The following is a 27324-nucleotide window of genomic DNA, read 5'->3' on the forward strand; positions in this document are numbered from 1 at the left end:
TGCCAAAGTTACGTAGTAAAGCTACTATACATATTTACAATGGATCTGAACGACAAAGAAGTGAGTTCCTAAAATGACGACTGGGGTTGATAAGCTTCACGATTGTTTTTCAAAATATTCCTTATTTCCTAGATTTGTAGTTAGACACACTTAGGCTTCCAAGTCTAGGCAAGTCTAAAGAAAGAGGGCCCTTCCAAACAAGTTGTCAAGTTACCCGGTGCTTTGCTGCGCCATCTGGTGAGTGCCGCTATCCCATTGCCTCGCAGTTAACGCATTGCGACCATTGATAAGAAGTCATTGCAAGCAGGAAACCATAGCGATATTCAACTTTCAACACGAGCAATGCGAATAGATAGTCAAAGTGGGTTTTCAATAGGGTTTTCAATAGGGACAATAGGGTTTTCTGCTGAAGGTAAGGAAACCCTAAAAATCTACAATTCACGTTGATGTAAGTGAAAAAAGATACGCAATTCCCTTAAAATGGAGTTAATGAAAAAACGAATGCGTTTCCTACAAATAAATCGCTAAGATTTTAAATAATTCTCAAGGATTCTCAAACACAGAAATAATCTTAGATCCCTAAACTACGTTATATGGTGCGCTTAATTAACGTTTACTACTCACTCAAAGTAGTACGAAAGGACTAAACTAATGGTAAAACTACAGCTGATTCAATTCTTCACAGCCACCTTAAATTGAATATCCTATTCAAAAATGAACGTTGCTGGATGTATGCTAAAAAAATAGTCTCTCTGTGTCTTTGTCAGTCCGTATCATCATTGTTCTGTCTATAAATTGTACAGTTTATTTCAGAAAATGTCTCCCATCTTTTCAAAAACACTACGATAACTAACTATTAAGGATATCTACAGATAGGGATTTCTATCTGAAAATCGATCCGAAAAGTTTTGAAAAATTAGATGAATTTTGGTGCAGTTCTGAGCACGTTCATGGTTGAAATTAGGAATAAAATATGCTCACAATTTCACAATTTTCTAAACAAGTCATGGGTAGAAATATGCCGAGGTCACTCAGCTGAAAAAGGGGTGTGGACTAAACGTAGACTGTATCTGGACAACAATTTTCAAGTCATCAAGCTGGCAATCCCCCTACTACAGTTCTATTACTACAGTCAATAATTCCAAGGAGCACAGAAGAAAATAGGAAACTTTCTGCTGGCATCGATGTCAAAAAGAAGCAGTACACCAACAGGTTTCAACAGTAATCATTACGCACATAGTTGTTGTCGCAACTAGGGAGTCTAATCATTCGAGTAAATCACTCATTCATGATCAACTTGAAAAACGGCCCTAAAAATTAATAAGTTCCCATCAAAAATCTGGGGTAATTATCTCAAAACGATTCAGAAGAGAAGTGACAGTAAACTTACGCACATTCACAGGGGATCAAACCCGGGTATCAAGGCAATCGCGCTATAAACCAGTAAAACTAATAGAACTAGTCCACTTAACCAGTGGTTATACAGCTTGTCATATGCATGAGTTTAACATGACGTGTTCAAGTCTTGTGCGACGATGCCTAACTAACAGTAAAGGTGTTTTATACTGATCAATCCTATTGGTTATAAAAATGAATAAAAATGGGACACATTTTCTGAAATATCCTGTAGTTCAAGACAAAAAATAACTACCATAACTAAACCTGTACCTGACCCTAAACCACCACCCACCTAAACCCTAAAGCCCCACCCATATGGGCTATGGTAGAAATTTGGAAGGAGAGGTATAGGGTATCTATGCCCTACACTCCTCCTTCCAAATTCCTACCACTGCCCATCTCCCTACCACCCCATCCCTCCCACGCCCTATCTCCCACCCTCCCCAGATCCCATCCCTCCCACCCTCCCTCAACCCCTTCCCTCCCGCCCTCCCACAATCCCTTCCCTCCCGCCCTCTCTCAACCCCTTCCCTCCCCCCAACCCTACCCACCCTCCCCCATACCCTGCAGTTAGGTGAGCTGAAATGTTACAATGTTTTAGTTAGACGGATGGGAATAGTGAAGATGAGAGAACAAATCACTGTTCAATATCAGGATGAAGTAATGCAGTGATCTGTACTCTGTACACACAATGTTACACGTATCTCTAACAGTTCAATCAATTTGAAGTCTACAGCAGTATAATCTAGGGAAATTCTACTCTTAAGATGCATATCTGATTGTGATGAAGGAATATTATTGATAATAGTTGTATCATTGACATTAGGGACTAGTTTCGTATTGATTGGAAATAACATTTGAGTTGATCGCAAGTTTAAAAACCTGTAAACTGGCTTTATCTTTTTTGAATCCCTGAAATAACAATCCCAACCATAAACTAATCCTTACCAAAGACATTTGAATGAATTGAATAAATGCAACAGCTTTCTGTGATTTCATTTCAAAACATGGTTTCTATCTTTAAAACTTGTCCCTTAAAATCAAATCAACAACTGAAAAACAAAGATAAATGTAACTTATCTTGAATTTCGATTGAGTGATTCTCACCGTCCTCTACTGAATCCAAGAAAGTCTTATTGTAAAACAGTGATTCCTTGTTGTCCTGTGCTGAATCCAAGAAGGTAGCCTTATTGTGAAACACTGATTCTCGTAATCCTGTGCCGAATCCAAGTCTCATAGTAAACAGTAATTCCCGATGTCATGCGCAGAATCCAAGACAGTCTTTTATTGTAAAACAGAGATTCCTGATGTCCTGTACTGAATCCAAGTTCCCATTGTTGTGATACCTATGATAAACAAATCTAAGATTGTTTTCTTTCTTTAGAACTAAGTGCAGAATTATCAAATTCAAAATTCAAACTTACCAATTAAATTTTTCGTTCCAACCTGTAGTTGATTTATTCAGGGGCTTCTCGATCTACTACGGTTTAGGTTTCAGCTGCGGAGTTGAACATGAAATATAAAAAAGAAAGTAATTAAGATACAGTTAACACTATCTGTTACCGAAACTGATGGAGAGAACATCTAAAAGATGAAATAAGCTCACATTGCTGTCACTGTTCCTGATGTCACTTCACTTCTTTTATGTACACATCTACAAACGAAAACAGAAACTATCAAAACGAGACTGAATAAAAACAGAATGAATTCACACAGAAATCAAAACCAATTGACATTTGAAGAACCATTTCCAGGGCTAAGGCAAGGGGGCAAGGGGCGATTGCCCCGGCCCAAGTTTGGAAAAGTGCCATTTTTGCAAACATTGTTATATACTATTACTGCCTGGCCTCAAAATTGTAATGCTAGGTATGGCCCTAATTCAGAACAAATTACAACCAGCGGAAGCTGAGAGACTGTATGTCAGCTCTAGAAGTTTCGGACCCGCTAGATTAACAGGATCCCATTCTTGCTTCGCTTGACTGACTGACATGACGACATAGTCGACATCGTGTGCGCCTGCTCTGAAAATGGTTACCCGCGCAATATCTGAGATGAAATATTTTCAGCCACTTACCGAATATTAAAATACTGATTTTTGGGGTCTGAAATGAGGGTTTTTGAAACTAGGTGGTGAGGTTTTTGCTGTTCAATGCCGAGCATGCCATTTTGATATTGCGTCGTAGTGTTTCAGATTGCCGCGCAGCGCATGTCAATATGTATAATGTCGCTATTATTAGTATGCGAATTAGTCGAGGTCGAATCCCTGGCACAGGATTCGGCCTGTCACGAACGGTTCTGAGGCCTGAGGGAAAACGAGTTCTCGAATGTGGTTTTACATCTCAAGAAAACGAACCACTTTGAATGAAACTTTCGGAACATATGTATTCTAGTGACCCTTTCCCGACTGAAAAAAATCGGGACCTTGGAATTTCGGCTAGTTTGTTGATTTTCCGACTAAAGCTGCCCGACTAACCCCCGGCGGTATAGAGAGTAGGTGGGAGGGGGGGGGGTGTTTTACGTATGTATTGAGATGTACATTGAGAAAACCTGGTGGTAGGCGGGTGGCGGTATATTATTATTCGAGGTAAACTTATTATCAAAGCTAAATCAGACTCGAGAGCTATTTACAACGACATTTATATAGTAAATAAATTTAAAGATACCTTATATAAAAAGAAATGTTTATCACTTGTCGTCAGAATCCACAAACTCGCCATCTTTCAGATAAATCGCAAACAGTTTCATTCGCCGGGTGTCGTGACCCGATGAGCTTTTTAGTCATTGGACATTGAGTCCGCTCCATGAGTCCGAGAAGAAATTCAATTTAATATATTCCTGTAATTTTCATGTCTTAAACTAGAATTTGCTGATAAATATTTGTATTTTTGCATAATCTTTGAGCATCAAAATGAATATCTACGACCAGGTGAAAGTATTATACGATGCCGGTCTATACGATGACCTCAAAATGACGGTAAGTTGATGAAGACAATGGATTTATAATTTAGTCTTTATATATTATTACTTATTAGTTGGAGTTTGGACAATAATTTGAACAAAATCAAAACTGGCTCCAGTTACGGGGGAGGAATCTGCACTATATCTACATATACGCATGAATGATCAACTAGCCTAACGTTACTACGTTAGTAGTGTCGATTCTTTCTTATTTTTACTGTCTGATTTTTAAATCAAGAAATTTACACACTCTCTATGTATGTTTGTTCTTTAATAAATGAAAAAGCAGCTACTACCAGCCCAGACAACTGTTTGGGCACTTCATTTGGTTTTGATATGATAATGATTTTTTGACAAATGTACACTTTCTTTTTTTGCAGTGTGGTTTGGTTTTGACAATGAGTGAACATAACACTGAGTTACTGACTGTTTCACAAAAATACCAGATAACTGTATTTTATGGAAACTCCTTGTTTCACCAGCGCGAGTATAAATTAGCAGAGGTATACATCGATCTAAATTGATATTCAAATCTTTAAATGATTAAGTCATCAATACATTATTAAATGTCATGAAACTATGATTCTGACAACTGTTCCATTTTTTCAGGTGGCTTTCAGGAAGGCCTTACATTTAAAGAAACTGATAAATAAAACTAAAGGCAAAGGTTCTCAACCAGTAAGTTACCACTTCTTTTGAAATACTCCCTCCCTTATGTATACAGCCCACTGGTATTACAATTATTGATATTTCTCAATTTTGTCATTTTACATTTTAGCTGGAAGTATTTCCTGACGTAGATGTCAAATATAAGTTGTACCGATGTTACATGCATTTTAAACAGTACAGAGATGCCATTAGCGTAGTACGTACATATTTCAAATCCTCCACTCCAACATAATGTATTAACCCTGTCTCCAAATCATGTATCGTCATCATTTTTGGTTCTATTTAGCTTGAAGGAATCAGTAGTCGACAGAGAACTGCTAAGATAAATAAAGCTCTCGGACAACTCTATCAGAAAACTGGAAATGACCGTTCTGCAATCACATGCTTTAAAGAGGTCCTTAGGTACGTAATGCCATCAGTTTGCTGTCACTATCAGCTTCTTACAATCTTACAAGTGTCATTATTTCCCATTTGGAATTTTCTAGGGAATGTCCACTGTCACTTGAGGCTGTAAAAGGATTACTTTCATTGGGAGTGAAAGCAAGTGAAGCTATTTCGTTGATTTCTGCAGGTACCAGTGCCTTGGGCAGCGCTGAGTGGTAAGATATAGTGGTTTATAAGTCTTATAACCAATTAGACTTCTGCTACAAATTGGCATTAGTGACTTCAAAATATTTGCCGTTTAGAAAATCATTTGAACTGTCAGGCATGTCTGACATATTACCTTATGAAAAACTAATAAGTAATAATTGTGATTTTTAGGCTTCAGTCATGGATTAAAGGTCAAGCATTTATATCTAGTAGGGAATATGGGAGTGCTATTGCTTGTTATTCATTACTCGATGCCAAGGTAATCATGAAATTACCATTATTGAGTTCGGGTATATCACTCGGGCATTGTAAACAGCTTATTTAATCATTTTCAGAGTCCATTGCGGGATAATGTTAATATTTTATGTAACCTCGGAGAAGCACACTTACTTAATGGCGACTATAATGCTGCTAAACTTGTTTTACAACGGGTATGGATGAACAACTTTATAAAACTCTTCTGTATACATTCCGTATACCATTCTATTGACTATCATCTGATTGATACCGGTATTTTATAGGCTCACGCCTTGGAACCATTGCAACTAAGAAAGATGGACATGTTAGCCGGAATCTTAGCCAAAGACAAAGAAGTGAAAGAATTAGAAAAGTTAGTCAGATGAGAACACATGTAACAAGTCACAGAATATTCAATGATGGCATGCCATGTAATTCTTAAGTTGTAATTAATTTTAGTTTATCGAGCCATCTGATAGCTGTGAATGATCAAGCCCCAGAACCCTGGATTGCCCTTGGGTTCTTCTGTATGGCAACACGAAAAACCACCAGAGCTGTGTATTTTGCCCAAAAAGTATGTCACAATTGTGCCTGAAATTTCAATTTCACTAGTCTAAGCTAACTTAACAGCCTAAGCTGACTTAATTTTTAAGGCTTTCACACTGGATAATAGCAATGAACAAGCTCTGTTGCTCAAGGGACATGGATTACTCGAACTCAAAAGGACACAGGAAGCAATTTTACATTTCCGTGAAGCTCTTAAATTAACTCCATACAGATACGAGGTCCATAAAGGTATCATTTCGTATAATGTGTATTTATTTGAATTTTCTATTTGTATCTGACTGTGTTATTAATTACAATTTAAGGTTTAGTCGAATCGTATGTATCTTGTTTCCGGGTTAGAGAAGCAATCACTTATGCTGCAAATGCATTGAAACAACTGGGAACTTCTGCTCGGTCGCTGACTGTAGGTTTTCTGTTAGTTTCTTGTTTTTTTGTCAGTTTTAACACTCAATTATGCGTATCATACCCCTTTTGCAGCTCTATGCATCTGTTTTGGCTAAGGAACAGACAACTGTTGAAAAAGCAAAAACTTACCTAGAGAAAGCAATGAGATTGGATCCCACATATTTGGAAGCTGTATACGTGATGGCCGATATACTTTCCACACAACAACAATGTGATGCTGGTATTGCGCTGTAAGTACAGGAAATACATGATTCTGAACTCAATCTTTCCAGTTTTCACATGTTTTAAGGTATTCATTTCAGTTTAAGAAAGCAGTTACGCATGCAGAGTACATGTAACTTGCATTTGATGCTTGGAAACTTTTTAACACAGACGAATGAACATCAAGAGGCCCTAGATCAATACAGTATCGCTTTAAGGTATGTTTTTGGCTATAAAATATTTGAAAACTTACTGTCAAAAGGTTAGTCCTCCGGGCTACCGGTAATTCAGATTGGTTTCTTATTAAAACAGTTTGGATCCGAACAATGCGCAGGCAAAGGATGGAATTGAGAAAGTGGAAAAAAGATGCGACATGGCAATGGAAAACACTTATGACATGGAAATAGAAGACTTAAGTGAGAATGAGGTATCACTGCATTAGAAACACTCTTTAACTCTTTTCTTTTCGTTCATGTAATATTTGAACAATTTATTATTGTATTCTAGGATGCATTAGACAGGAGTGATGTTGATAGCGCATGGTCAGATACTGATCTCTGATTTGATAGCTAACTGTGATAAAAAACACCATGCCAAGAGAGCAACGTTTGATAGTTTTACGAGATACACTTCAGACGACACACTTCAGTTTCAAACAGTTCATGTACTGTACAACAACCTATATTAATTCTGCTCCATTCTTGACGGAAGTGTAAAGTTTATGTTGTACAGTTATATTTTCATTGTAAATGTCAGTTTGTAAATAAAGAATTATTAGTATGCATTTAGATATTGAATTCATTTAGTGCTACTGCCATCCATCCATCTATCCATGGACCTCCTAGGACTTCACACGGTCCTGGAAGTGGTTGTTTCCACAGTGATCTCTGTCACTGCGATCCTCGTGTAACCATCCGTGGTACATAATCAGAGACTAAGGTTTTTGGTGACATAAATCAGGATGACAATAACTTGATATTTCATTTTACAATATTTTATTATAAACTATTCACTCGCAAACTACACAGTTCAATATTACAACAAATACGTTCATCTATTCTTAACTGCCATTTTCCTCGATAACTATCTTCGGCTGCTGGTACAACTGACTTATAACCACCTGAAATTAAAAGTAAGGGTACAACAATCTGTGCATCAATTACAATCGTAAAATAAAACGGTTTATCTCTAATCTACCTGTCTTTTGATGACTGCAAAATTTTCTTGGGCAATATTGTAAAGTTTAGCAATCTCCGCTGGGTCCGTTTTAGCTTTGTGTTCTTTAAAACCATCTCGAGTGCGTCTTAGTGCATATTCCCTTCAAAGAAAGAATAATGTTTTAGCTGAATTAAGACTTTATTTAGTTTAAACTAAAAGTTAAAAGATAGAGGAGATCCGCACACCCAACAAACAGACCTTTTTCGAAGATTTATATCCCTACCGATTGGGATAGCTTACCTGTAATTGTATCCTGTAAACTTTTTACTCTCTCGCATCATCGCTCTATATAGCTGTAGGATACTTATTCTGGACACAGACATTATAGACTATCGTGAAGTGAGCCTGTTATTCCAGCCTCGTATTCAGATATAGTGTGTACACACTGTATAGCTGCCTGTAGATACTGGTTGACATGAAATGTATAACTTAACACTTTGACCGGACGAAACGACGATCATTCAATAAAGTCACCGGGGCAGAAGAGTGATCAATAATTGTTTTATATAATTAAAATGTGTAGTGATTTTCGTAAATTTCATAGATTTTCATCGAAATGTATTTTACATCAATTATGCCTGTTAAAATTCAAATATGTCTATAAAAGTAAAACAAGGCTACCTGAAAATTAATTTCTCTATTCTTCGAGTTGATTTAAAGCAGATGTCTTCATTTGTTCATAGTAAAAAATACGCAATATTTCAACGCACGATTGCATCATGGCTCAACATGTTAACATTAAAATTCAAAATCAAATTTCTCTAAAACTAAAACCTCAGGGTTCCTGAAAATTAAGTATATTATTAAGGAAACTCTATTCTTTAAGTTGATTTAGGCAGATGTCTGTGCATTGATTTGATCATAGTAAAAAAACGCGTCATTTCAATACACGATTGCATTATTGCGTGAAATTTAAAAAGTTAAAATTCATAATGAGATTTCTCTGAAACTCTGAAACCTGAGACTTCCTTAAAATTAAGTATATTAATAAGCACACTCTGATGTAAAGTTGATGTAAAGCAGATGTCTGTGCATTGGTTTGATTATAGTAAAAAATGCGTCATTTCAATATACGATAGCATCGTGGCACGATATTCAAAAATTAAAATTAAAAATCAAATTTCTCTTAAACTCAAACCTGAGGATAATTAAGTATATTAACTCTAGTCTTTAAGTTGATTCAAGGCAGATGTCTGTGCATTGATTTGTTCATAGTAAAAAAAACGCGTCATTTCAATACACGATTGCATCATTGCGCGATATTCAGAAATTTAAATTTCAAAAAATAAAATTCCATTAAACTAAAACCTGAGGCTTTCTGAAAATCGAGAATATTATAAAGGAAACTCTATTCTTTAAGGCAGATGTCTGTGCAATGATTTGATCATAGTAAAAAATGCAATATTTCAATACACGACTGCATCAAGGCGCAGTATTTAAAAATTAAAATTCAAAATCAAATTTCTCTAAAACTAAAACCTGAGGCTTTCTGAAAATCCAGTATAATATTCAGGAAACTATTCTTTAAGTTTATTTAAGGCAGATGTCTGTGCATTGATTTGATCATAGTAAAAAAAAACGCGTCATTTCAATACGCGATTGCATCATTGCGCGATATTTAAAAAGTTAAAATTCAAAATCAAATTCCTCTTAAACTAAAACCTGAGGCTTTCTGAAAATCCAGTATAATATTCAGGAAACTCTATTCTTTAAGTTGATTTAAGGCAGATGTCTGTGCATTGATTTGATCATAGTAAAAAAACGCGTCATTTCAATACACGATTGCATCATTGCGCGATATTTAAAAAGTTAAAATTCAAAATCAAATTCCTCTTAAACTAAAACCTGAGGCTTTCTGAAAATCCAGTATAATATTCAGGAAACTCTATTCTTTAAGTTGATTTAAGGCAGATGTCTGTGCATTGATTTGATCATACTAAAAAAACGCGTCATTTCAATACACGATTGCATCATGGCGCGATATTCAGAAATTTAAATTTCAAGATTAAATTTCTCTAAAACTAAAACCTGAGGGTTCCTGAAAATTAAGTATATTAATAAGCAAACTCTATTCTTTAAGTTGATTCAAGGCAGATGTCTGTGCATTGATTTTATCATAGTATAAAAACGCGTCATTTCAATACACAATTGCATCATGGCACGATATTTAAAAAGTTAAAATTCAAAATCAAATTTCTCTAAAACTAAAACCTGAGGCTTTCTGAAAATCCAGTATAATATTCAGGAAACTCTATTCTTTAAGTTGATTCAAGGCAGATGTCTGTGCATTGATTTGATCATAGTAAAAAAACGCGTCATTTCAATACACGATTGCATCATTGCACGATATTTAAAAAGTTAAAATTCAAAATCAAGTTTCTCTAAAACTAAAACCTGAGGCTTTCTGAAAATCCAGTATAATATTCAGGAAACTCTATTCTTTAAGTTGATTCAAGGCAGATGTCTGTGCATTGATTTGATCATAGTAAAAAAACGCGTCATTTCAATACACAATTGCATCATGGCACGATATTTAAAAAGTTAAAATTCAAAATCAAATTTCTCTAAAACAAAAACCTGAGGCTTTCTGAAAATCCAGTATAATATTCAGGAAACTCTATTCTTTAAGTTGATTCAAGGCAGATGTCTGTGCATTGATTTGATCATAGTAAAAAAACGCGTCATTTCAATACACGATTGCATCATGGCACGATATTTAAAAAGTTAAAATTCAAAATCAAGTTTCTCTAAAACTAAAACCTGAGGCTTTCTGAAAATCCAGTATAATATTCAGGAAACTCTATTCTTTAAGTTGATTCAAGGCAGATGTCTGTGCATTGATTTGATCATAGTAAAAAACTATACACTTAAAGGAGGTGCCGCCCCAAAATGTATGTGGGAGTCTCCGAGTAATTTCATTCGCCTGAAATGAAACTCTTCCAGTAGTTGGTAGGCTACTGTAAACCTACAGTCAAATTCCCTTACAGTGTGTATTGTGTATCGATGGTGTATCTAACTATCCTCTATGAAATAACATGTATTCTAACTATGAACAAATCAATTCTTTATCACTTTAGAGAGGATAGGCTCAACAAAGTCCATTTTTCAAAAAGCTTCAGGTTTTAGTTTGAGAGAAAATTTTAGTTGAATCTCTAAATTTTGAATATTGCCGAAAGATGCATTTGTGTATTGAAATAATACAACAGATTATTGCACCGACATCATTAATTTTCAAGAAACCTCAGGTTTTACTTATAGAACAACATGCGCTTGACGTTTTAAGTAAAGGAAATTGGAACAACGCAACGCTATGTAATTATGTTATGCAATACTAAAGTGTATATCCACGATGAAGAAAAATCAATCCACTTTTAGTATATCAATTTTAACAAAAATAGCGTTACCAACAAGATTATCGGTTGATGTTGGCAGCTTGGTGTTGCTGTAGGCTTGTCCATGGTTACATAATGTCCAATCATGGGCTTTAATACTCGTATTGGATGGAGTCAAAGATTGTTAAGACTGTGGTTACTGAGGTACCTCTCGCTGTTTTCTTCCTAGTTTTGCTTATTTGCTCCGTCACTAATCATGGGTGATGTAACATGTACCCAGTTCTTTTACTGTCCCCGGCGAAGCTATCTGACGCAACTGGAAATTTAATTTTAGTTTCAATCGAAATAGTAAAGTAAGATTATGAACTCAACGCAATGAGCTTGATTGCTCTTAGCTCAGAGCTATTCGGCGGGGCTATAATTGGCAAAATACTGTCATCTCATCGGAAAGCCATCTCAACGTTGCCATATGATCCGTCTACAGCTCTGGTCATGATCTAACGCCGCTTTTTTACGTCCCTTCGTATTAGCGTCCATTGGTCCATGGTCTTACAACAAGGGGTACCGTAGAAACCACAAAAATCTGTGAATTATATGATAAAACACATATTAGTAGAATCAAGGAGTATAATCTAGTTTATGACGTCCATTGTAGAATAAACGGATATTCAATAAAGAGTTGATATATACGTATAGATAGATACCGATAATTACTATGTGGAAAATTTCACCCAGTATGAAAGTGAATGCTGTATAAGTTAAATTTCTCCCGTTTATATTTAGGCCTATAGGGCCGATTCCACTATGTGTCTGCATTTTTTAAAGTATAAATAACGAGTTCTTATGTCAAATTGGTGATAAAATGGGATTAGCAACCTCACTTTCAGGCTTATGTTCTTTGATGCGCTGACTAAAGATCACATTTTTATACTTTCTGAACAGCTTCTGCTAATGAGTAGTGAGAAAACATTCCCTCGGTAAAAATCCCGTAAATCATATGATAATTTCTTCGAATAAGGGGTTGTTGGAATTCATAGAATAAGTGAACTCTTAATTTGTAACATTTTTCAATTAGAACTGGAACATCGTCGAACGGTGGACTATTTTTACTTTGTGTTACATTTCACTGAGCGATGCGAAAAAAAAGAAATTTGAAATAATGCACTTAATATTTTAAACATTTTAAATTCAAGCAAGTGTCATTTTAACTGTGCGGTGACCTGTTTCAAACTTGCGATATGTTCGAGCTGTGCGATAACTTTGAGAATGTAGTATAAAGTAATTGGTATGTTGATGGTATCCTTATGTACACCGTACAATAAAATATAGATACATTGAATAAATAAATATGACTAAATCCGCCTTATAGTTATTGTTTCATACTCCGTTCAAAAGGTAGAGGATTTTTACCTAACTTAGAATAAGGGGCCTTTACCGCTAACCCTGCTAATGTACTGTGAGTGTATGCTTTTTTCTTTACTGGAAATTGCACCTGACCGTGGCTGTGTAGCCGGTCAGTGTGTAGTCAGTAGCCGGTTTTGCTTCCATATTTTATCACATTATATTCGATTGCGAAACTTTTTTATTTATCAACATTACACGGATTAGAGTGATTCTAAAATGAGTAATTCTAAAAATACGCGAAACAGAATCATCATTCATTTTGAATATTAGATAACCCCGTTGCCATGTGATGTAATAGTTTCCAGTTAGGCGTCATTTTGAGGTGGTCCCACAGGTACCGTTGTTGGATAGATTTATTTATTTTTTTAAGTAAAACCTTTGGCACGATTTATTGTCGTCCATCCCCCCTCTGACACCAAAATTATCGTTTGAAAGGCGACAATTTCTATTTTCTGGCGCCTGTAACTGGAAACTTCCCTATTTGAAAAGCAGCACGGTACATAATCAGTGTCCAAAACAGTTAATGAAATAATCTAGACTGCAGTTATTCTGTCATCATACATTTGTCTCGCTAAATGGTATTTATATATTTACTACTAGCTTAAGCCTAAAAAAATTGATACCTTGTTTCCCCGCTCTGCTGAGCTTAGAAGTTGACCCGGCCGGCCGCCTATCTACCCTATACATTACTTTTTTTTTAAAAAATCGTGATCAATTTTACCATAACAAACCCAGCAGCTCTAGAAATGAACTGTTTACTAATTTTATCAAATTTTACAAAAATTGACCCGGCCGCTGCGGAGAAACAAGGCATCATTTTTGTTTACTCGAGGAACAAGGACGGGTTTATCATGATTGAATTTGAGTTGATTATTTTTTTTCTCGTGTGGAAACCATGGATATGTTTTCATCTCGACATTGTACCCATATTCAACTTGACTTGATTTGGGTGGTCGGTTACATATATTATGCTTTAGTCGAAGTAAATGATAGGAAAAACTTTATCGCGAGCCAGGTAATTTGTATCAACTAACAAATCAAAATAGGCTCTGAAAACAGATAGCTATAAGTGTGTAAAAAGTTACGATAATCTTCTGCCCAGTCACTCTCTTTTGCGGATGCATCCATATCACATAGTTTGAATCTAATTCAGACGAAGAATCATCATGTAAAGACTGTAATATGATGTACATCGGCGAAACGGGACGTAATCTTAGTCAGCGTATTAAAGAACACAACTTAGATATCCGCAACCAAAAGCCTGAGAGTGGAATAGCAAATCATGTCTTTACAACTAATCACCAATTTGACTTTCAGAATTCGAAACTTATTTATCCTTGTAAAGATATTAATAAGAGACACATAGTGGAATCAGCCCTAATATGTAAACTTTCGAAATCCAATTTATCTACTAATTTAAATACTGGTTTTTCTCCACATAACCAATTATTATCCAGACACATCAATTCTTTATTAGATTTGGGTTAATGTCACTATGTGTCACTCTGTTATCGCCACCCTCTTCAGTCCACTTCACTTAGTTACATAATTTGTTTTTACTCTGAACTGTTTAGAATTGCTGTGGTTTCCACGGTACCCCTTGGTGTTTTATTGCTTGGTCTGTTTATCTTTAGTTTTGACACACTGCTTCTATTTTAGATCCTGTGAGTTTATATGCTTTGTAACTTGTTTTTCTGGTCATTCCACCTGATGATGGCTGTTAGTCAACAGCCGAAACGTTGTGGTTTCGTAATAATAAATTTGATCGTATAATTTTAAATTCGAAGTGTGAGATTTCTTCATTTATCATCGCTGATATTTATAATGAATTTGTCAACCAAATCATTTGCATTATAAACTGACTTGTGTAATATCAGGGAGGTGGGAGTGAACTCCCACCTCCCTGGTAATATTAAAGAACTGAGTGGTTGGAGATGCAAGTTATGTGTGTGTAGTTATTCACTCTTGGTGGACGCTGGGCTGCAGTGGGTCAGCACATCTGTGATGGATCATTTGTGTAGCAGCTATCTGACAGCTCACAGCAGTAGCTGCTCTTTGATGTGGAGAAAAAGCCGCACGTCAACTCATTATGAATAGACTTCACATCGTGTTTGTCTTTGTGTTTGTTTTGATCATTGCACGCAGTGGGTGACGTCACGCGGAGCGTCCAAACTTAAATGGTCCAAAAGTCTACGAAACCATGAAATCGATACTAAAACATATAAACGACCATTCATTTGGCACCAAAAACTTGTTCATGCGTAGCGTACAGACCGCCCCCAACCCGTGACGAAATTTCGCCACAAGGGTAAAGGAGCATGGAACTTAACCTTCAGCGATAAAAGAACATTTAACATCATGTGGAAATCGTACATCGAACTTCTGGCAGAAGTGACTTTGAAATCACCATCAAACAGGCATAAAATCCGAAAAACCAAGTATCAACTAACACGAATTTCACGCCTGCACGACATTCTTTGTAATTAGTAGTACACTAGCAATATTCATAAGGACTATACAGTATAAATGTTTTTATACTAGGCATAGATTGTATCTATTCCTCACATTTCGCTGTGTTTTATCGGTCCTCACTTCTCATCTGAGGGTGTCAGCTAATCTCAAATAGACATTCCCATTAAACAGCATGTGTAGGTGAAATAGAAAGTTATATTCCATCATTTTCAACGCTTTGGTTATGCGGCAAAATAAATGAACAATATACTTCTTTGAACCTAACAATTATTATCCTGATCTTGAAATTATTAAGTGGCTAACTAAAACGTTGGGATTTTTCCACTACATCCTCATTATTCAATCATACGTACATGTAACATTGAATCTTTAAACAAAACTACTTCATGGACGTATAAACATTTTTATAAATCATTGATATTAGATAATCTTACGTTGCTTAACTATCTGTTGCGTAAGCAAAAGTGACTGCTCTACCTAGTTTAAGGCGCACAACAATTTCAAACCAGTTCTTACCAGATTATTACCCGGTTTACATGAGCGCGCACACATTCAAAATGAAAACGATACTTTTAAGTGATAGCATGGGTCGTTTTTTCCCGGAATCGGAAAATCATAAGACACATTTTTGGCCAGGAATAGGCATTGACGTAATGCGTAGAATCGTCGGTGAGAAAATAATTGACGACATAAAATACGCGGACGTTCTCATAGTATGGGTCGGAACTAACGATTTAAACGAAAATGTTCAACCAAAGGATATAGTAAAGGCATACCAGGTTAGTTACTCAACAGTTTATGCAGAAAATTACAGAAAATTCAAATGACTAAATGACGAATGACTAAATTCCTCTTGATACTAGTTTTTTTTAGGTTATCTCGCGCTGATGATGCCATCAACCAAAATCCTTCTGTTGCCGATATTTCCACGAAATGATTCAAAGGTGAAGGATCAGAAGCGGAAGAAAGTTAATAGATTAACGAAGAAGCTTCTGCGCGAACCCAGGTTCAAAAGGGTTTCCTTCATGAAAACTGAGGTAAATATATATATTCATGAAATGTATACCGTAAACTAATACCATGTTACAGTTGCCAGCCACCATTTTGTTAGGGTACTTTCATTTGTCCTCTATTGTTTGGTAATTATTTCTATTTTAAATATTATTTGTGATGTGTTTTATCATATTTCATTGGCCTGTAGGTGGATTTTGACATTTTGGCAGCATTCAAACATTTCTAGTGTTTCTCAAATTCGCAACAATGCGACATGAGAATGATAAAAAAAACCCGTGGCCAGTTTTTGCCACATGCGTAGGGATTCGAAGTTCATTATTTTTTTGTATCTCAGCACGGCCCCCGGACTGGCCAGACAAAAAAACTTGTTTTTTACTCCCTGTATACTACTCGACCAATAATTCGAGTAAAACGAGTAAAAATCTGTAACTGATGGAATTGAATGACACCTTCCATGATTCTGGGGATTATTTCTGATTAAAGGCAAGAACATGGGTAAAAAACTTCCTTGTTTTTATTTTAGGTCCGATTTTCTTAAAAATTTGAGGGTTAATCAATCTAGTTATAAGAAACGAATTACAAATTTATCATATTTCCTTTTTACCCAGTAAACAAGTTTTGCTCCGAGTAAAAACCATTGCCGGTGAAGGCAATTAATTAACAACAGCTTACAAGATAAAAAACACACAGCTGTTATGTTTACATAATTCAGCAGGCTTGTGGTCAGTGAGTTGATAACTAAGAAGCTCCTCCTCCAAAGTCAATCAAAGTTTGAATTTGCTACGAAAATGAAGAATTCAAAATTACTCCCTATTTGCTGGTTTCAAGAGTATTTTTGACTTTTGCAATCATTTATCATCTATAATTGCTCGTAGATTTTAGATAACTGAAAACAAACAAGATACGTATTCCCATGGTTTGAATGCTCCTTACATGGCAAAATTCACCTACAAACCAATTAAATATGATAGAACACATCACAAATAATCCTTTAAAAAGAGAAAAAAGTTATCTAACAATAGAGGACAAAGTTTAGTACCGTACGCTAACAAAAAGGCGGCTAACATCTGTAAAATGGTATATTTTCATAGCCTGCATTTTGATTGTGTTGTCTCATTTCAGCGTATTTTCGAAACGAGTCAGGAACGCAAAAACAAAGGAGATCAATTCTCCGTCAAACAAGAATTTTATCGTTTGGATGGGTTGCATTTAAATGATCGTGGAATAGAACGCCTGCATCGTTATATTATGCAATACATCAAGGAAAATCTGTCAGCTGACCCCAGAAGTAAGATCGCGGAACGAGTGGAGAGGGCTAATATTGCGCACGGACTATGTACCGAGGAGACACCGGGGATCGAAGTTTTGATTTTGAAGAACCAGATGTTTCGATAGATTAGACTCTAAAATCGAAGAATTCTAGTTCATTACACCTACACATCCTGACGTTTCTGATCACACTCCCGGCCCTGCGTTAATGGATTCGGAGCCACTTTTTATCAGGATCGTGAACCACGGATTTTGATGGCAGCGATGTACACAATATATTAAAGAACTATATATATATAACATTGCAGCTATCATGTAATTGAATTTCCATCAATAAAGTGTTTTTTCCTGGGGTCTAAAGCTCGCGTCAGGTTTTGGTGCGGGACACTCTTTTACTTAAGTGATCTCTTTTTGGAAAATGTTTAATTTTTTCAGCTAGATATATGATCTTTTTTTAGGAAAATGATTTTATTTTTTCAGCTCAATATATGTTGTATATGATGGCTATTATATGAATGTCCCCAAGGACGGGAACGTAGATTGAGGGGAGGGGAATATTATGATTTGGGTTTCACTTTTTTAGAAATAAATTGAATGAATAATACAACGTATTATATGATACGTTAGGACATTAGACTGGGAGAACTACGATTATTGAAAATAAGAATAATAGAGTGTATATAGTATAGTTAATGGATTATTATTATTATTAGACTAGAATAACTCTTGAATATTGGCCTTAAGCCTGGGGGAAAGTGCTCATCAGTGTGAACACTTAAAGACTAGTTTGGATAACAATTCAAGCAAAGCAATTATTCTGACACATTGACACTAAAACCTCTCAGCCTCTTGAAACTAAAAAGTTTACATTATACGGATTCTTTTATATTCAATAAAGAAAAAACATATAACGGAACGCGAGCTTTTATTTGGATTTATTTTTGGAAGTATCGGAAAGTACAATGTACTTGGTATAAGTCATTATCTACATTTGCCAGAATTGATTTGTTCATTGCACAGTTCAATTCAAACCCCCATTTTGCGACTTAAAACGGAAAACCTAGCAACAGAAACGTCATCAGAGGAGCGGATACACGTTGGCATAACCAACATTACACTTTCTGCACGTTTTTGTTGAGGCAGTAATATGCGCACTGCTGATTCTAAATCAAAACATAGGTGCAAAATACTAAACTAATGAAAGAGGGCGATTTTGATTAATAGACTACATCGACATAATTTCCAGTGAATATCGCTAAACCGTTTATCAATATGTTCGTATTTTCAATATTTTCATCAATCATCTTGTTTTAGAGAAATTTAATTTTGAAATTTAAATTTTTGAATATTCGCGCAATGATGCTTCGAGTATTGAAATAACACCAATTCTTACTATAAACCAATCAATGCAAAGACATCTTATTTACATCAACTTGAAGAATAGAGTCATCTTATTGATATAATCGTTTTTTCAGGAAACCCCAGGTTTTAGTTTTAGAGAAATTTGAGTTTGAATTTTTAAATTTTGAATATCGCGCAATGATGCAATCGTGTGTCGCAATAACAGGCAATCTAACTATGAACAAATCAATGCACAGACATGCGCTTTACATCAACTCAAAGACTACAGTTTGCTTATTAATATACTTACTTTTCAGGAACCCTCAGGTTTTAGTTTAAGTGAAATTTGATTTTGAAATTTAAATTTCTGAATATCGCGCCATGATGCAATCGTGTATTGAAATGACGCGTTTTTTTACTATGATCAAATCAATGCACAGACATCTGCCTTAAATCAACTTAAAGAATAGAGTTTCCTGAATATTATACTGGATTTTCAGAAAGCCTCAGGTTTTAGTTTAAGAGGAATTTGATTTTGAATTTTAACTTTTTAAATATCGCGCAATGATGCAATCGCGTATCGAAATGACGCGTTTTTTTTACTTTGATCAAATCAATGCACAGACATCTGCCTTAAATCAACTTAAAGAATAGAGTTTCCTTATTAATATACTTGATTTTCAGGAACCCTCAGGTTTTAGTTTTAGAGAAATTTGATTTTGAAATTTAAATTTCTGAATATCGCGCCATGATGCAATCGTGTATTGAAATGATGCGTTTTTTTACTATGATAAAATCAATGCACAGACATCTGCCTTGAATCAACTTAAAGAATAGAGTTTGCTTATTAATATACTTAATCTTCAGGAACCCTCAGGTTTTGGTTTTAGAGAAATTTAATTTTGAAATTTAAATTTCTGAATATCGTACCATGATGCAATCGTGTATTGAAATGACGCGTTTTTTTACTATGATCAAATCAATGCACAGACATCTGCCTTAAATCAACCTAAAGAATAGAGTTTCCTGAATATTATACTGGATTTTCAGAAAGCCTCAGGTTTTAGTTTAAGAGGAATTTGATTTTGAATTTTAACTTTTTAAATATCGCGCAATGATGCAATCGCGTATTGAAATGACGCGTTTTTTTTACTATGATCAAATCAATGCACAGACATCTGCCTTGAATCAACTTAAAGAATAGAGTTTGCTTATTAATATACTTAATTTTCAGGAACCCTCAGGTTTTAGTTTTAGAGAAATTTGATTTTGAAATTTAAATTTCTGAATATCGCGCCATGATGCAATCGTGTATTGAAATGATGCGTTTTTTTACTATGATCAAATCCATGCACAGACATCTGCCTTGAATCAACTTAAAGAATAGAGTTTGCTTATTAATATACTTAATTTTCAGGAACCCTCAGGTTTTAGTTTTAGAGATATTTAATTTTGAAATTTAAATTTCTGAATATCGCGCCAAGATGCAATCGTGTATTGAAATGATGCGTTTTTTTACTATGATCAAATCAATGCACAGACATCTGCCTTGAATCAACTTAAAGAATAGAGTTTGCTTATTAATATACCTGATTTTCAGGAACCCTCAGGTTTTAGTTTTAGAGATATTTAATTTTGAAATTTAAATTTCTGAATATCGCGCCATGATGCAATCGTGTATTGAAATGACGCGTTTTTTTACTATGATCAAATCAATGCACAGACATCTGCCTTGAATCAACTTAAAGAATAGAGTTTGCTTATTAATATACTTAATTTTCAGGAACCCTCAGGTTTTAGTTTTAGAGATATTTAATTTTGAAATTTAAATTTCTGAATCGCGCCATGATGCAATCGTGTATTGAAATGACGCGTTTTTTATTATGATCAAATCAATGCACAGACATCCGCTTTACATCAACTTAAAGAAAAGAGTTTCCTTAATATTATACTCGATTTTCAGAAAGCCCCAGGTTTTAGTTTGAGAGAAATTTGAGTTTGAATTTTTAAATTTTAGATATCGTGGAATGATGCAATCGTGAGTTGAAATGATACCTGAACAAATCGATGCACAGACATTTACTTTATATATCTACTTGAACAATCGAGCCTACTCAGTAATATACTCAGTTTTTACGAAACCTGGAGTTTTTGTTTCAGAGAAATTTGAGTATCAGTATCCGATGCTATATACTAACGTTTACGTTAGTTATCATCGCTCCGTCATGCTAAGTTATACATTTCATGTCAACCAGTATCTACAGGCAGCTATACAGTGTGTACACACTATATCTGAATACGAGGCTGGAATAACAGGCTCACTTCACGTAGGTACATTATAGCGAACGAAGAAAGTGAGCAATATAATACAATTGAATTGATTCGATGTACTCGCATGCCAGATAAACCGTGTGATATCTTTACCGTCAAGTGCTGCCCCTATACACTTTGTGGACGGTTACTTGCATGCCACAGTAGGACTGTAGGCAAAATAATCTTTTTAGGAGCACTCCGAGGATGAATAGATAAAAACACTACCGAAACTATTCAAAACTATCGCAATTGGTTATTGTTTAACATATTTCTAAAGCGAATTTGATATTTACGCACTGGTCGATGCTGTAGTTATTGGAAACCAATCGTTCTGCGGCACGTCGCCGGCGCCGCAGCGGCGCGGGCGCGGCCCGGTCGGCGGCGCAAGGATGAAGGTGACAAGGACTTCCAAACTGTGAACGTACTGTAAGTTGTTCGTTGTCCCGAGATGTAAAACCAGATTCGAGAACACGTTTCCCGTCAGAACCCTTCGTGAAGGCCGAATCCTGTGCCTGGGATTCGACCTCAACTATTCGCATACAACAGTAATAGCAGCGACATTGTCATTATTTTACATATTGAAATGCGCGGCGCGGCAATCTAAGACTACGACGCAATATCAAAATGGCGTGCTCGGCATTGAACAGCAAAAACCTCACCACCTAGTTTCAAAAACCCTCCCTCCTTTCAGACCCCAAAAATCAGTATTTCAATATTCGGTAAGTATGTATAACATTGGCTAAAAATATTTCATCTCAGATATTGCGCGGGTAACCATTTTCAGAGCAGGCGCACACGATGTCGACTATGTCATGTCAGTCAGTCAAGCGAAGCAAGAATGGGATCCTGTTAATCTAGCGGGTCCGAAACTTCTAGAGCTGACATACAGTCTCTCAGCTTCCGCTGGTTGTAATTTGTTCTGAATTAGGGCCATACCTAGCATTACAATTTTGAGGCCAGGCAGTAATAGGATATAACAATGTTTGCAAAAATGGCACTTTTCCAAACTTTGGCCGGGGGCAATCGCCCCTTGCCCCCTTGCCTTAGCCCTGGAAATGGTTCTTCAAATGTCAATTGGTTTTGATTTCTGTGTGAATTCATTCTGTTTTTATTCAGTCTCGTTTTGATAGTTTCTGTTTTCGTTTGTAGATGTGTACATAAAAGAAGTGAAGTGACATCAGGAACAGTGACAGCAATGTGAGCTTATTTCATCTTTTAGATGTTCTCTCCATCAGTTTCGGTAACAGATAGTGTTAACTGTATCTTCATTACTTTCTTTTTTATATTTCATGTTCAACTCCGCAGCTGAAACCTAAACCGTAGTAGATCGAGAAGCCCCTGAATAAATCAACTACAGATTGGAAGGAAAAATTTAATTGGTAAGTTTGAATTTTGAATTTGATAATTCTGCACTTAGTTCTAAAGAAAGAAAACAATCTTAGATTTGTCTATCATAGGTATCACTACAATGGGAACTTGGATTCCGTACAGGACATCAGGAATCTCTGTTTTACATTAAAAGACTGTCTTGGATTCTGCACATGACATCGGGAATTACTGTTTTACTATGATACTTGGATTCGGCACAGGATTACGAGAATCAGTGTTTCACAATAAGGTTACCTTCTTGGATTCAGCACAGGACAACAAGGAATCACTGTTTTACAATAAGACTTTCTAGGATTCAGCAGAGGACAGCGAGAATCACTCAATCGAAATTCAAGATAAGTTACATTTATCTTTGTTTTTCAGTTGTTGATTTGATTTTAAGGGACAAGTTTTAAAGATATAGGCTAAACCATGTTTTGAAATGAAATCACAGAAAGCTGTTGCATTTATTCAATTCATTCAAATGTCTTTGGTAAGGATTAGTTTATGGTTGGGATTGTTATTTCAGGGATTCAAAAAAGATAAAGCCAGTTTACAGGTTTTTAAAATTGCGATCAACTCCAATGTTATTTCCAATCAATACGAAACTAGTCCCTGATGTCAATGATACAACTATTATCAATAATATTCCTTCATCACAATCAGATATGCATCTTAAGAGTAGAATTTCCCTAGATTATACTGCTGTAGACTTCAAATTGATTGAACTGTTAGAGATATGTGTAACATTGTGTGTACAGAGTACAGATCACTACATTACTTCATCCTGATATTGAACAGTGATTTGTTCTCTCATCTTCACTATTCCCATCCGTCTAACTAAAACATTGTAACATTTCAGCTCACCTAACCGCGGGGTTTGGGGAGGGTGGGAAGGGTTGGGGGAGGGAAGGGGTTAGGGAGGGTGGGAGGGAAGGGGTTGAGGGAGGGCGGGAGGGAAGGGGTTGAGGGAGGGCGGCAGGGAAGGGGTTGAGGGAGGGATAGGATCTGGGAGGGTGGGAGATAGGGTGTGGGAGGGATGGGGTGGTAGGGAGATGGGCAGTGGTAGGAATTTGGAAGGAGGAGTGTAGGGCATAGATACCCTATACCTCTGGAACTCACTTCTTTATTGTTCAGATCCATTGTAAATATGTATAGTAGCTTTACAACATAACTTTGGCATTTTTGCTTGAGTCAGTAAACCCGTTGTCGCTTCGTTGCAGCTATATTTCTTATTCCTGAAAATGACTATTTCGAATTTAGTCGAAACGTTGAATAAATATAGCCCAAGGAAACATTTTCGGACATTATACTATTTTTTCGTTATTATTGTGGGATTCTCTACACAATATCATCGTTACACAGATTTAGTGTTTTATCAATGGGTAGCTTTACTTATCTTAGTTGAATTGTTTTGCCATTTTTCACGATCATATCAGTTTATGAAAGTTATTTCATCCTCTGTAGTTTAAATATTTTGAATTTTATCAGTGCTTCAATTAGTCACTTTTTATACATAGCTCTTTAGACTTTGATGAATGCATCATTTGAGACTGTAATTAGTACAATATTTCTGACTTAAAGTTTATTAGTGCATTATCTTTTGATTAATCTATTAGTACAAGATTTTGAACCCATTCAGTGTATAATTTTGTCACTGAACCAGGACCATAAACCAAACATTGACTAGTTTGGTCCCTAAAACAAGATCATGAACCGAACATTGACTCTGGTTCCTAAACCAGGACCATCCTTGAACCAAACTTTGACTCTTTGGTTACCAAACTTTGACTCTTTGGTAACTAAACCATGGTTGTGAACCAAACATTTTGACGAGTTAGGTCACTAAACCAGGACCATCCTTGAACCAAACTTTGACTCTTTGGTTACCAAACTTTGACTCTTTGGTAACTAAACCATGGTTGTGAACCAAACATTTTGACGAGTTAGGTCACTAAACCAGGACCATCCTTGAACCAAACTTTGACTCTTTGGTTACCAAACTTTGACTTTTTGGTCACTAAACCATGGTTGTGAACCAAACTTAGACTCTTTGGGCACCAAATCAGGACCATGGATGAAACGTTTTATAATTTACTTTTGTTGTCTTCACGACTATTTGTTTGAAAATTAAATGATTTATGTGGAACTAATGACGTTGTTAATGAACGATTCATCTGTATCAGTGCTGCTGCTGCTGCTACTGGTTTTATTGGCGACAGTGAGGGATTCAATAATTCAACTGAAATATCTTAGTCACAGATATTTTGCGGTTTGTCACTAAAAGACAAACTTGACCCCAGTCGGAACTGATGATTATGCCAGTGAGAGGAACATTTTAGAAATAGCCAATAAGAAAAAGCCATATGAAAAGAAAAATATGTGAGCTTCTAGCCACAAAACAAAACAGCATAAAATGCTGATGAAGAGTGGGGTTCGAGAGCAATTCGAAGGTTTAGTGTCCTGCACGCTTAGAGGGCGGGCAGGGGTCTATTCCTACCTCGACTCAAAAAAAGAGAAAAGAAAAAAAAGTGTAAAGAGTGGGCTCCTAGAGCAATTCAAAGGTTTAGTGTCCTGCACGCTCAGAAGGCGGACAGGGGTATATCCCTACCTCGACGCAAGCACTTAAAGTCAGACAAAAGACAGTAAAAACGAAAAATGGCAAATGATGAAATATGGTCAGAGTTCTATTTGTTCCACTGGGTTCAAGTGTAAACTTGACAATCAAATTAAAATCAGACAGATTTTATGGTGTATATATTGTTAACATCAGCACATGAATAATAAATCTGAATGAATAGAATTCCATAAAACAACTTGCTCATATAAAGCCTTTAGTAGAGAGTATAGAGATGTCTAATCTGACTATCAACTGTCATTAGTCCACAATGGTTTCATAATGAGAGTGGTGACATGAATAGCAATACGTATTTTGATCTAGCTGAATCGGGCATCATTCTTGTCCTTGATTTGTGTTTGCCCTTCTCACATTTTGTGAGTGTGGAGGTTTGGTTTGGATTTACTCCCTTGGTTCGGGTGAACCCTCCATATCTCCCTCCCTTACAACATTGTTAGTTGAGTTTCTTAGGTTTGGTTTGATAATTTGGAGATAAAACTTCTCTACAACTCAAATTGATAAACGAAATCTGTGAAATCTGTTTACAGAGAACTGCTGCAACATACCATGAAACTTGAATTGGTTTGAACAATCCCCAACATGATATATTGTCATATTGGAGGGCAAAGAAATAATAGGAATAATTTGAATGAATTCCTCGAAATTGACAAATAAATCATCTGTAAAAATGAGGCCACGTGATTTTCAAGACTGTGATTAGTTTGCGAACTAGGCATATGATTATTTGAGATGATCTGAATGCCTCCAAAATTGTAAAGAAAGTATCCATGAGTCTTGTCAATGATGCAATTGTTTAAGTATATTTATTCGATTTGTTTATATGAAATTAATATGATCGTGAAAAATGGCAAATCATTTAGTAGTTATTGTAGAGATGAGTGGTTTCAGATAAGACAAGAGAGTTATGTAGGCTTTATGGGAGGATATTGAGGGAGGGCTAGGTGGGAGGGCATCGAGGGATGGGGGATGGGAAGGTGGGGGCGGGCAGGAGGGATGGGGTGAGGATGGGCGGGAGGGAAGGGGTGTGAGGGCGGGAGGGAAGGGGTGTGGGAGGGCGGGAGGGAAGGGGTGAGGGTGGGCGGGAGGGAAGGGGTGTGGGAGGGAGGGAGGGAGGGAAGGGGTGTGGGAGGGAGGGAGGGAGGGAAGGGGTGTGGGAGGGAGGGAGGGAAGGGGTGAGGGCGGGCGGGAGGGAAGGGGTGAGGGAGGGAGGGAGGGAAGGGGTGAGGGAGGGTCGGGACGGGAGGTTAGGTGAGTTGAAATGTTACAATGTTTTAGTTAGACTTATGGGAATAGTGAAGATGAGAGAACAAATCACTGTTCAATATCAGGCGGAAGTAATACAGTGATCTGTACTCTGTATCTGTATGTTACACGTATCTGTAACCGTTCAATCAGTCTGTAATCTACAGCTGTATACATGTAATTTAGAGAAATCCTGCATTGTCTGATTGATTGAGATTTTTGATATGTTACTTGCTGCTGTGTTGTCACTGATTATTTTTTCTCTTTCTTTTCAGAATGAAATGCAGCAATAGAAATAAAAACTGCAGTTTTACTCTCATTTCATGATGAGATACCGGTTACACGCGGCACCAGCAGCAGGTAAAAGCTGTCTGGAAATCTATCAGAATTCATTATTGTCATAGAAATATTCTATATAGATTTTTCTTATCTGTGTATTTTTTCAGCAGTCCATCACTCAAAGATCACGGCAGTTTGAAGTGTGTTTTCTATCATTTACGTCCTGATCGAAGTTGCGATTATCGAGGTCCTTTATTTTTCATACACATTTTCAGCAAGCAGAGCTATGGAGGTCTTGGCAGCCAACAGTCAACCTCGAATACCATTGGCTTAAAAACGTTGAGGAAAATGGTGTCTTTTTGATTTGGTTTGAAACTGCTCTTATTTCATAACAACGTATATATGCTT

General features: G+C 36.3%; 3 protein-coding genes and 1 long non-coding RNA gene across 6 annotated transcripts; 3 read left to right on the forward strand and 1 right to left on the reverse strand.

Annotated features, from left to right (window-relative positions):
• The first annotated feature begins 4221 nt into the window (after window positions 1-4221).
• LOC141899487 (anaphase-promoting complex subunit 7-like) lies at window positions 4222-7798 on the forward strand. Of its 3 annotated transcripts, none has more exons than XM_074785838.1 (16): window positions 4222-4372; window positions 4737-4859; window positions 4966-5034; window positions 5135-5221; window positions 5312-5427; window positions 5511-5624; window positions 5788-5875; window positions 5952-6047; window positions 6138-6226; window positions 6313-6427; window positions 6507-6648; window positions 6723-6823; window positions 6898-7055; window positions 7128-7244; window positions 7339-7453; window positions 7534-7798. In XM_074785838.1, exons 1-16 carry the CDS (start codon window positions 4307-4309, stop codon window positions 7585-7587), a joined length of 1650 nt encoding a protein of 549 aa, XP_074641939.1. In that variant the 5' UTR covers window positions 4222-4306; the 3' UTR covers window positions 7588-7798. The 3 variants fall into 3 exon arrangements, with proteins under 3 accessions (XP_074641939.1, XP_074641941.1, XP_074641940.1); XM_074785840.1 differs by having other exon boundaries at window positions 7339-7442; XM_074785839.1 differs by having other exon boundaries at window positions 6922-7055.
• Window positions 7799-8011: 213 nt separating this feature from the next.
• On the reverse strand, window positions 8012-8612 carry LOC141900383 (LYR motif-containing protein 4-like). The gene is made up of 3 exons (XM_074787263.1): window positions 8485-8612; window positions 8224-8344; window positions 8012-8146 (listed from the first exon to the last, which is right to left on the reverse strand). Exons 1-3 carry the CDS (start codon window positions 8565-8567, stop codon window positions 8087-8089), a joined length of 264 nt encoding a protein of 87 aa, XP_074643364.1. The 5' UTR covers window positions 8568-8612; the 3' UTR covers window positions 8012-8086.
• Window positions 8613-16105: 7493 nt separating this feature from the next.
• LOC141899095 (uncharacterized) lies at window positions 16106-17861 on the forward strand. The gene is made up of 3 exons (XM_074785248.1): window positions 16106-16231; window positions 16316-16489; window positions 17589-17861. Exons 1-3 carry the CDS (start codon window positions 16106-16108, stop codon window positions 17859-17861), a joined length of 573 nt encoding a protein of 190 aa, XP_074641349.1.
• A 4683-nt stretch (window positions 17862-22544) lies between these two features.
• Window positions 22545-23035, forward strand: LOC141900765 (uncharacterized). Its single transcript, XR_012618762.1, has 3 exons — window positions 22545-22586; window positions 22695-22768; window positions 22847-23035. It is a non-coding gene; the product is annotated as an uncharacterized LOC141900765 (long non-coding RNA).
• The last annotated feature ends 4289 nt before the right edge of the window (window positions 23036-27324 follow it).

This window comes from Tubulanus polymorphus, chromosome 2 (assembly GCF_964204645.1).
Source record: "Tubulanus polymorphus chromosome 2, tnTubPoly1.2, whole genome shotgun sequence".
NCBI classification, from domain to species: domain Eukaryota; kingdom Metazoa; phylum Nemertea; class Palaeonemertea; order Tubulaniformes; family Tubulanidae; genus Tubulanus; species Tubulanus polymorphus.

Coding starts and splice junctions, on each gene's coding strand:
- LOC141899487 (XM_074785838.1), top strand. CDS start 4,307: ATGAATATCTACGACCAGGTGAAAGTATTATACGATGCCGGTCTATAC. Junction 4,860..4,965: donor GCGAGTATAAATTAGCAGAG/GTATACATCGAT, acceptor CCATTTTTTCAG/GTGGCTTTCAGGAAGGCCTT. Junction 5,222..5,311: donor ACAGAGATGCCATTAGCGTA/GTACGTACATAT, acceptor GGTTCTATTTAG/CTTGAAGGAATCAGTAGTCG.
- LOC141900383 (XM_074787263.1), bottom strand. CDS start 8,567: ATGTCTGTGTCCAGAATAAGTATCCTACAGCTATATAGAGCGATGATG. Junction 8,345..8,484: donor TTTACAGGATACAATTACAG/GTAAGCTATCCC, acceptor CTTTCTTTGAAG/GGAATATGCACTAAGACGCA. Junction 8,147..8,223: donor TTGCAGTCATCAAAAGACAG/GTAGATTAGAGA, acceptor TTTTAATTTCAG/GTGGTTATAAGTCAGTTGTA.
- LOC141899095 (XM_074785248.1), top strand. CDS start 16,106: ATGCGTAGAATCGTCGGTGAGAAAATAATTGACGACATAAAATACGCG. Junction 16,232..16,315: donor ATATAGTAAAGGCATACCAG/GTTAGTTACTCA, acceptor TCTTGATACTAG/TTTTTTTTAGGTTATCTCGC. Junction 16,490..17,588: donor TTTCCTTCATGAAAACTGAG/GTAAATATATAT, acceptor GTCTCATTTCAG/CGTATTTTCGAAACGAGTCA.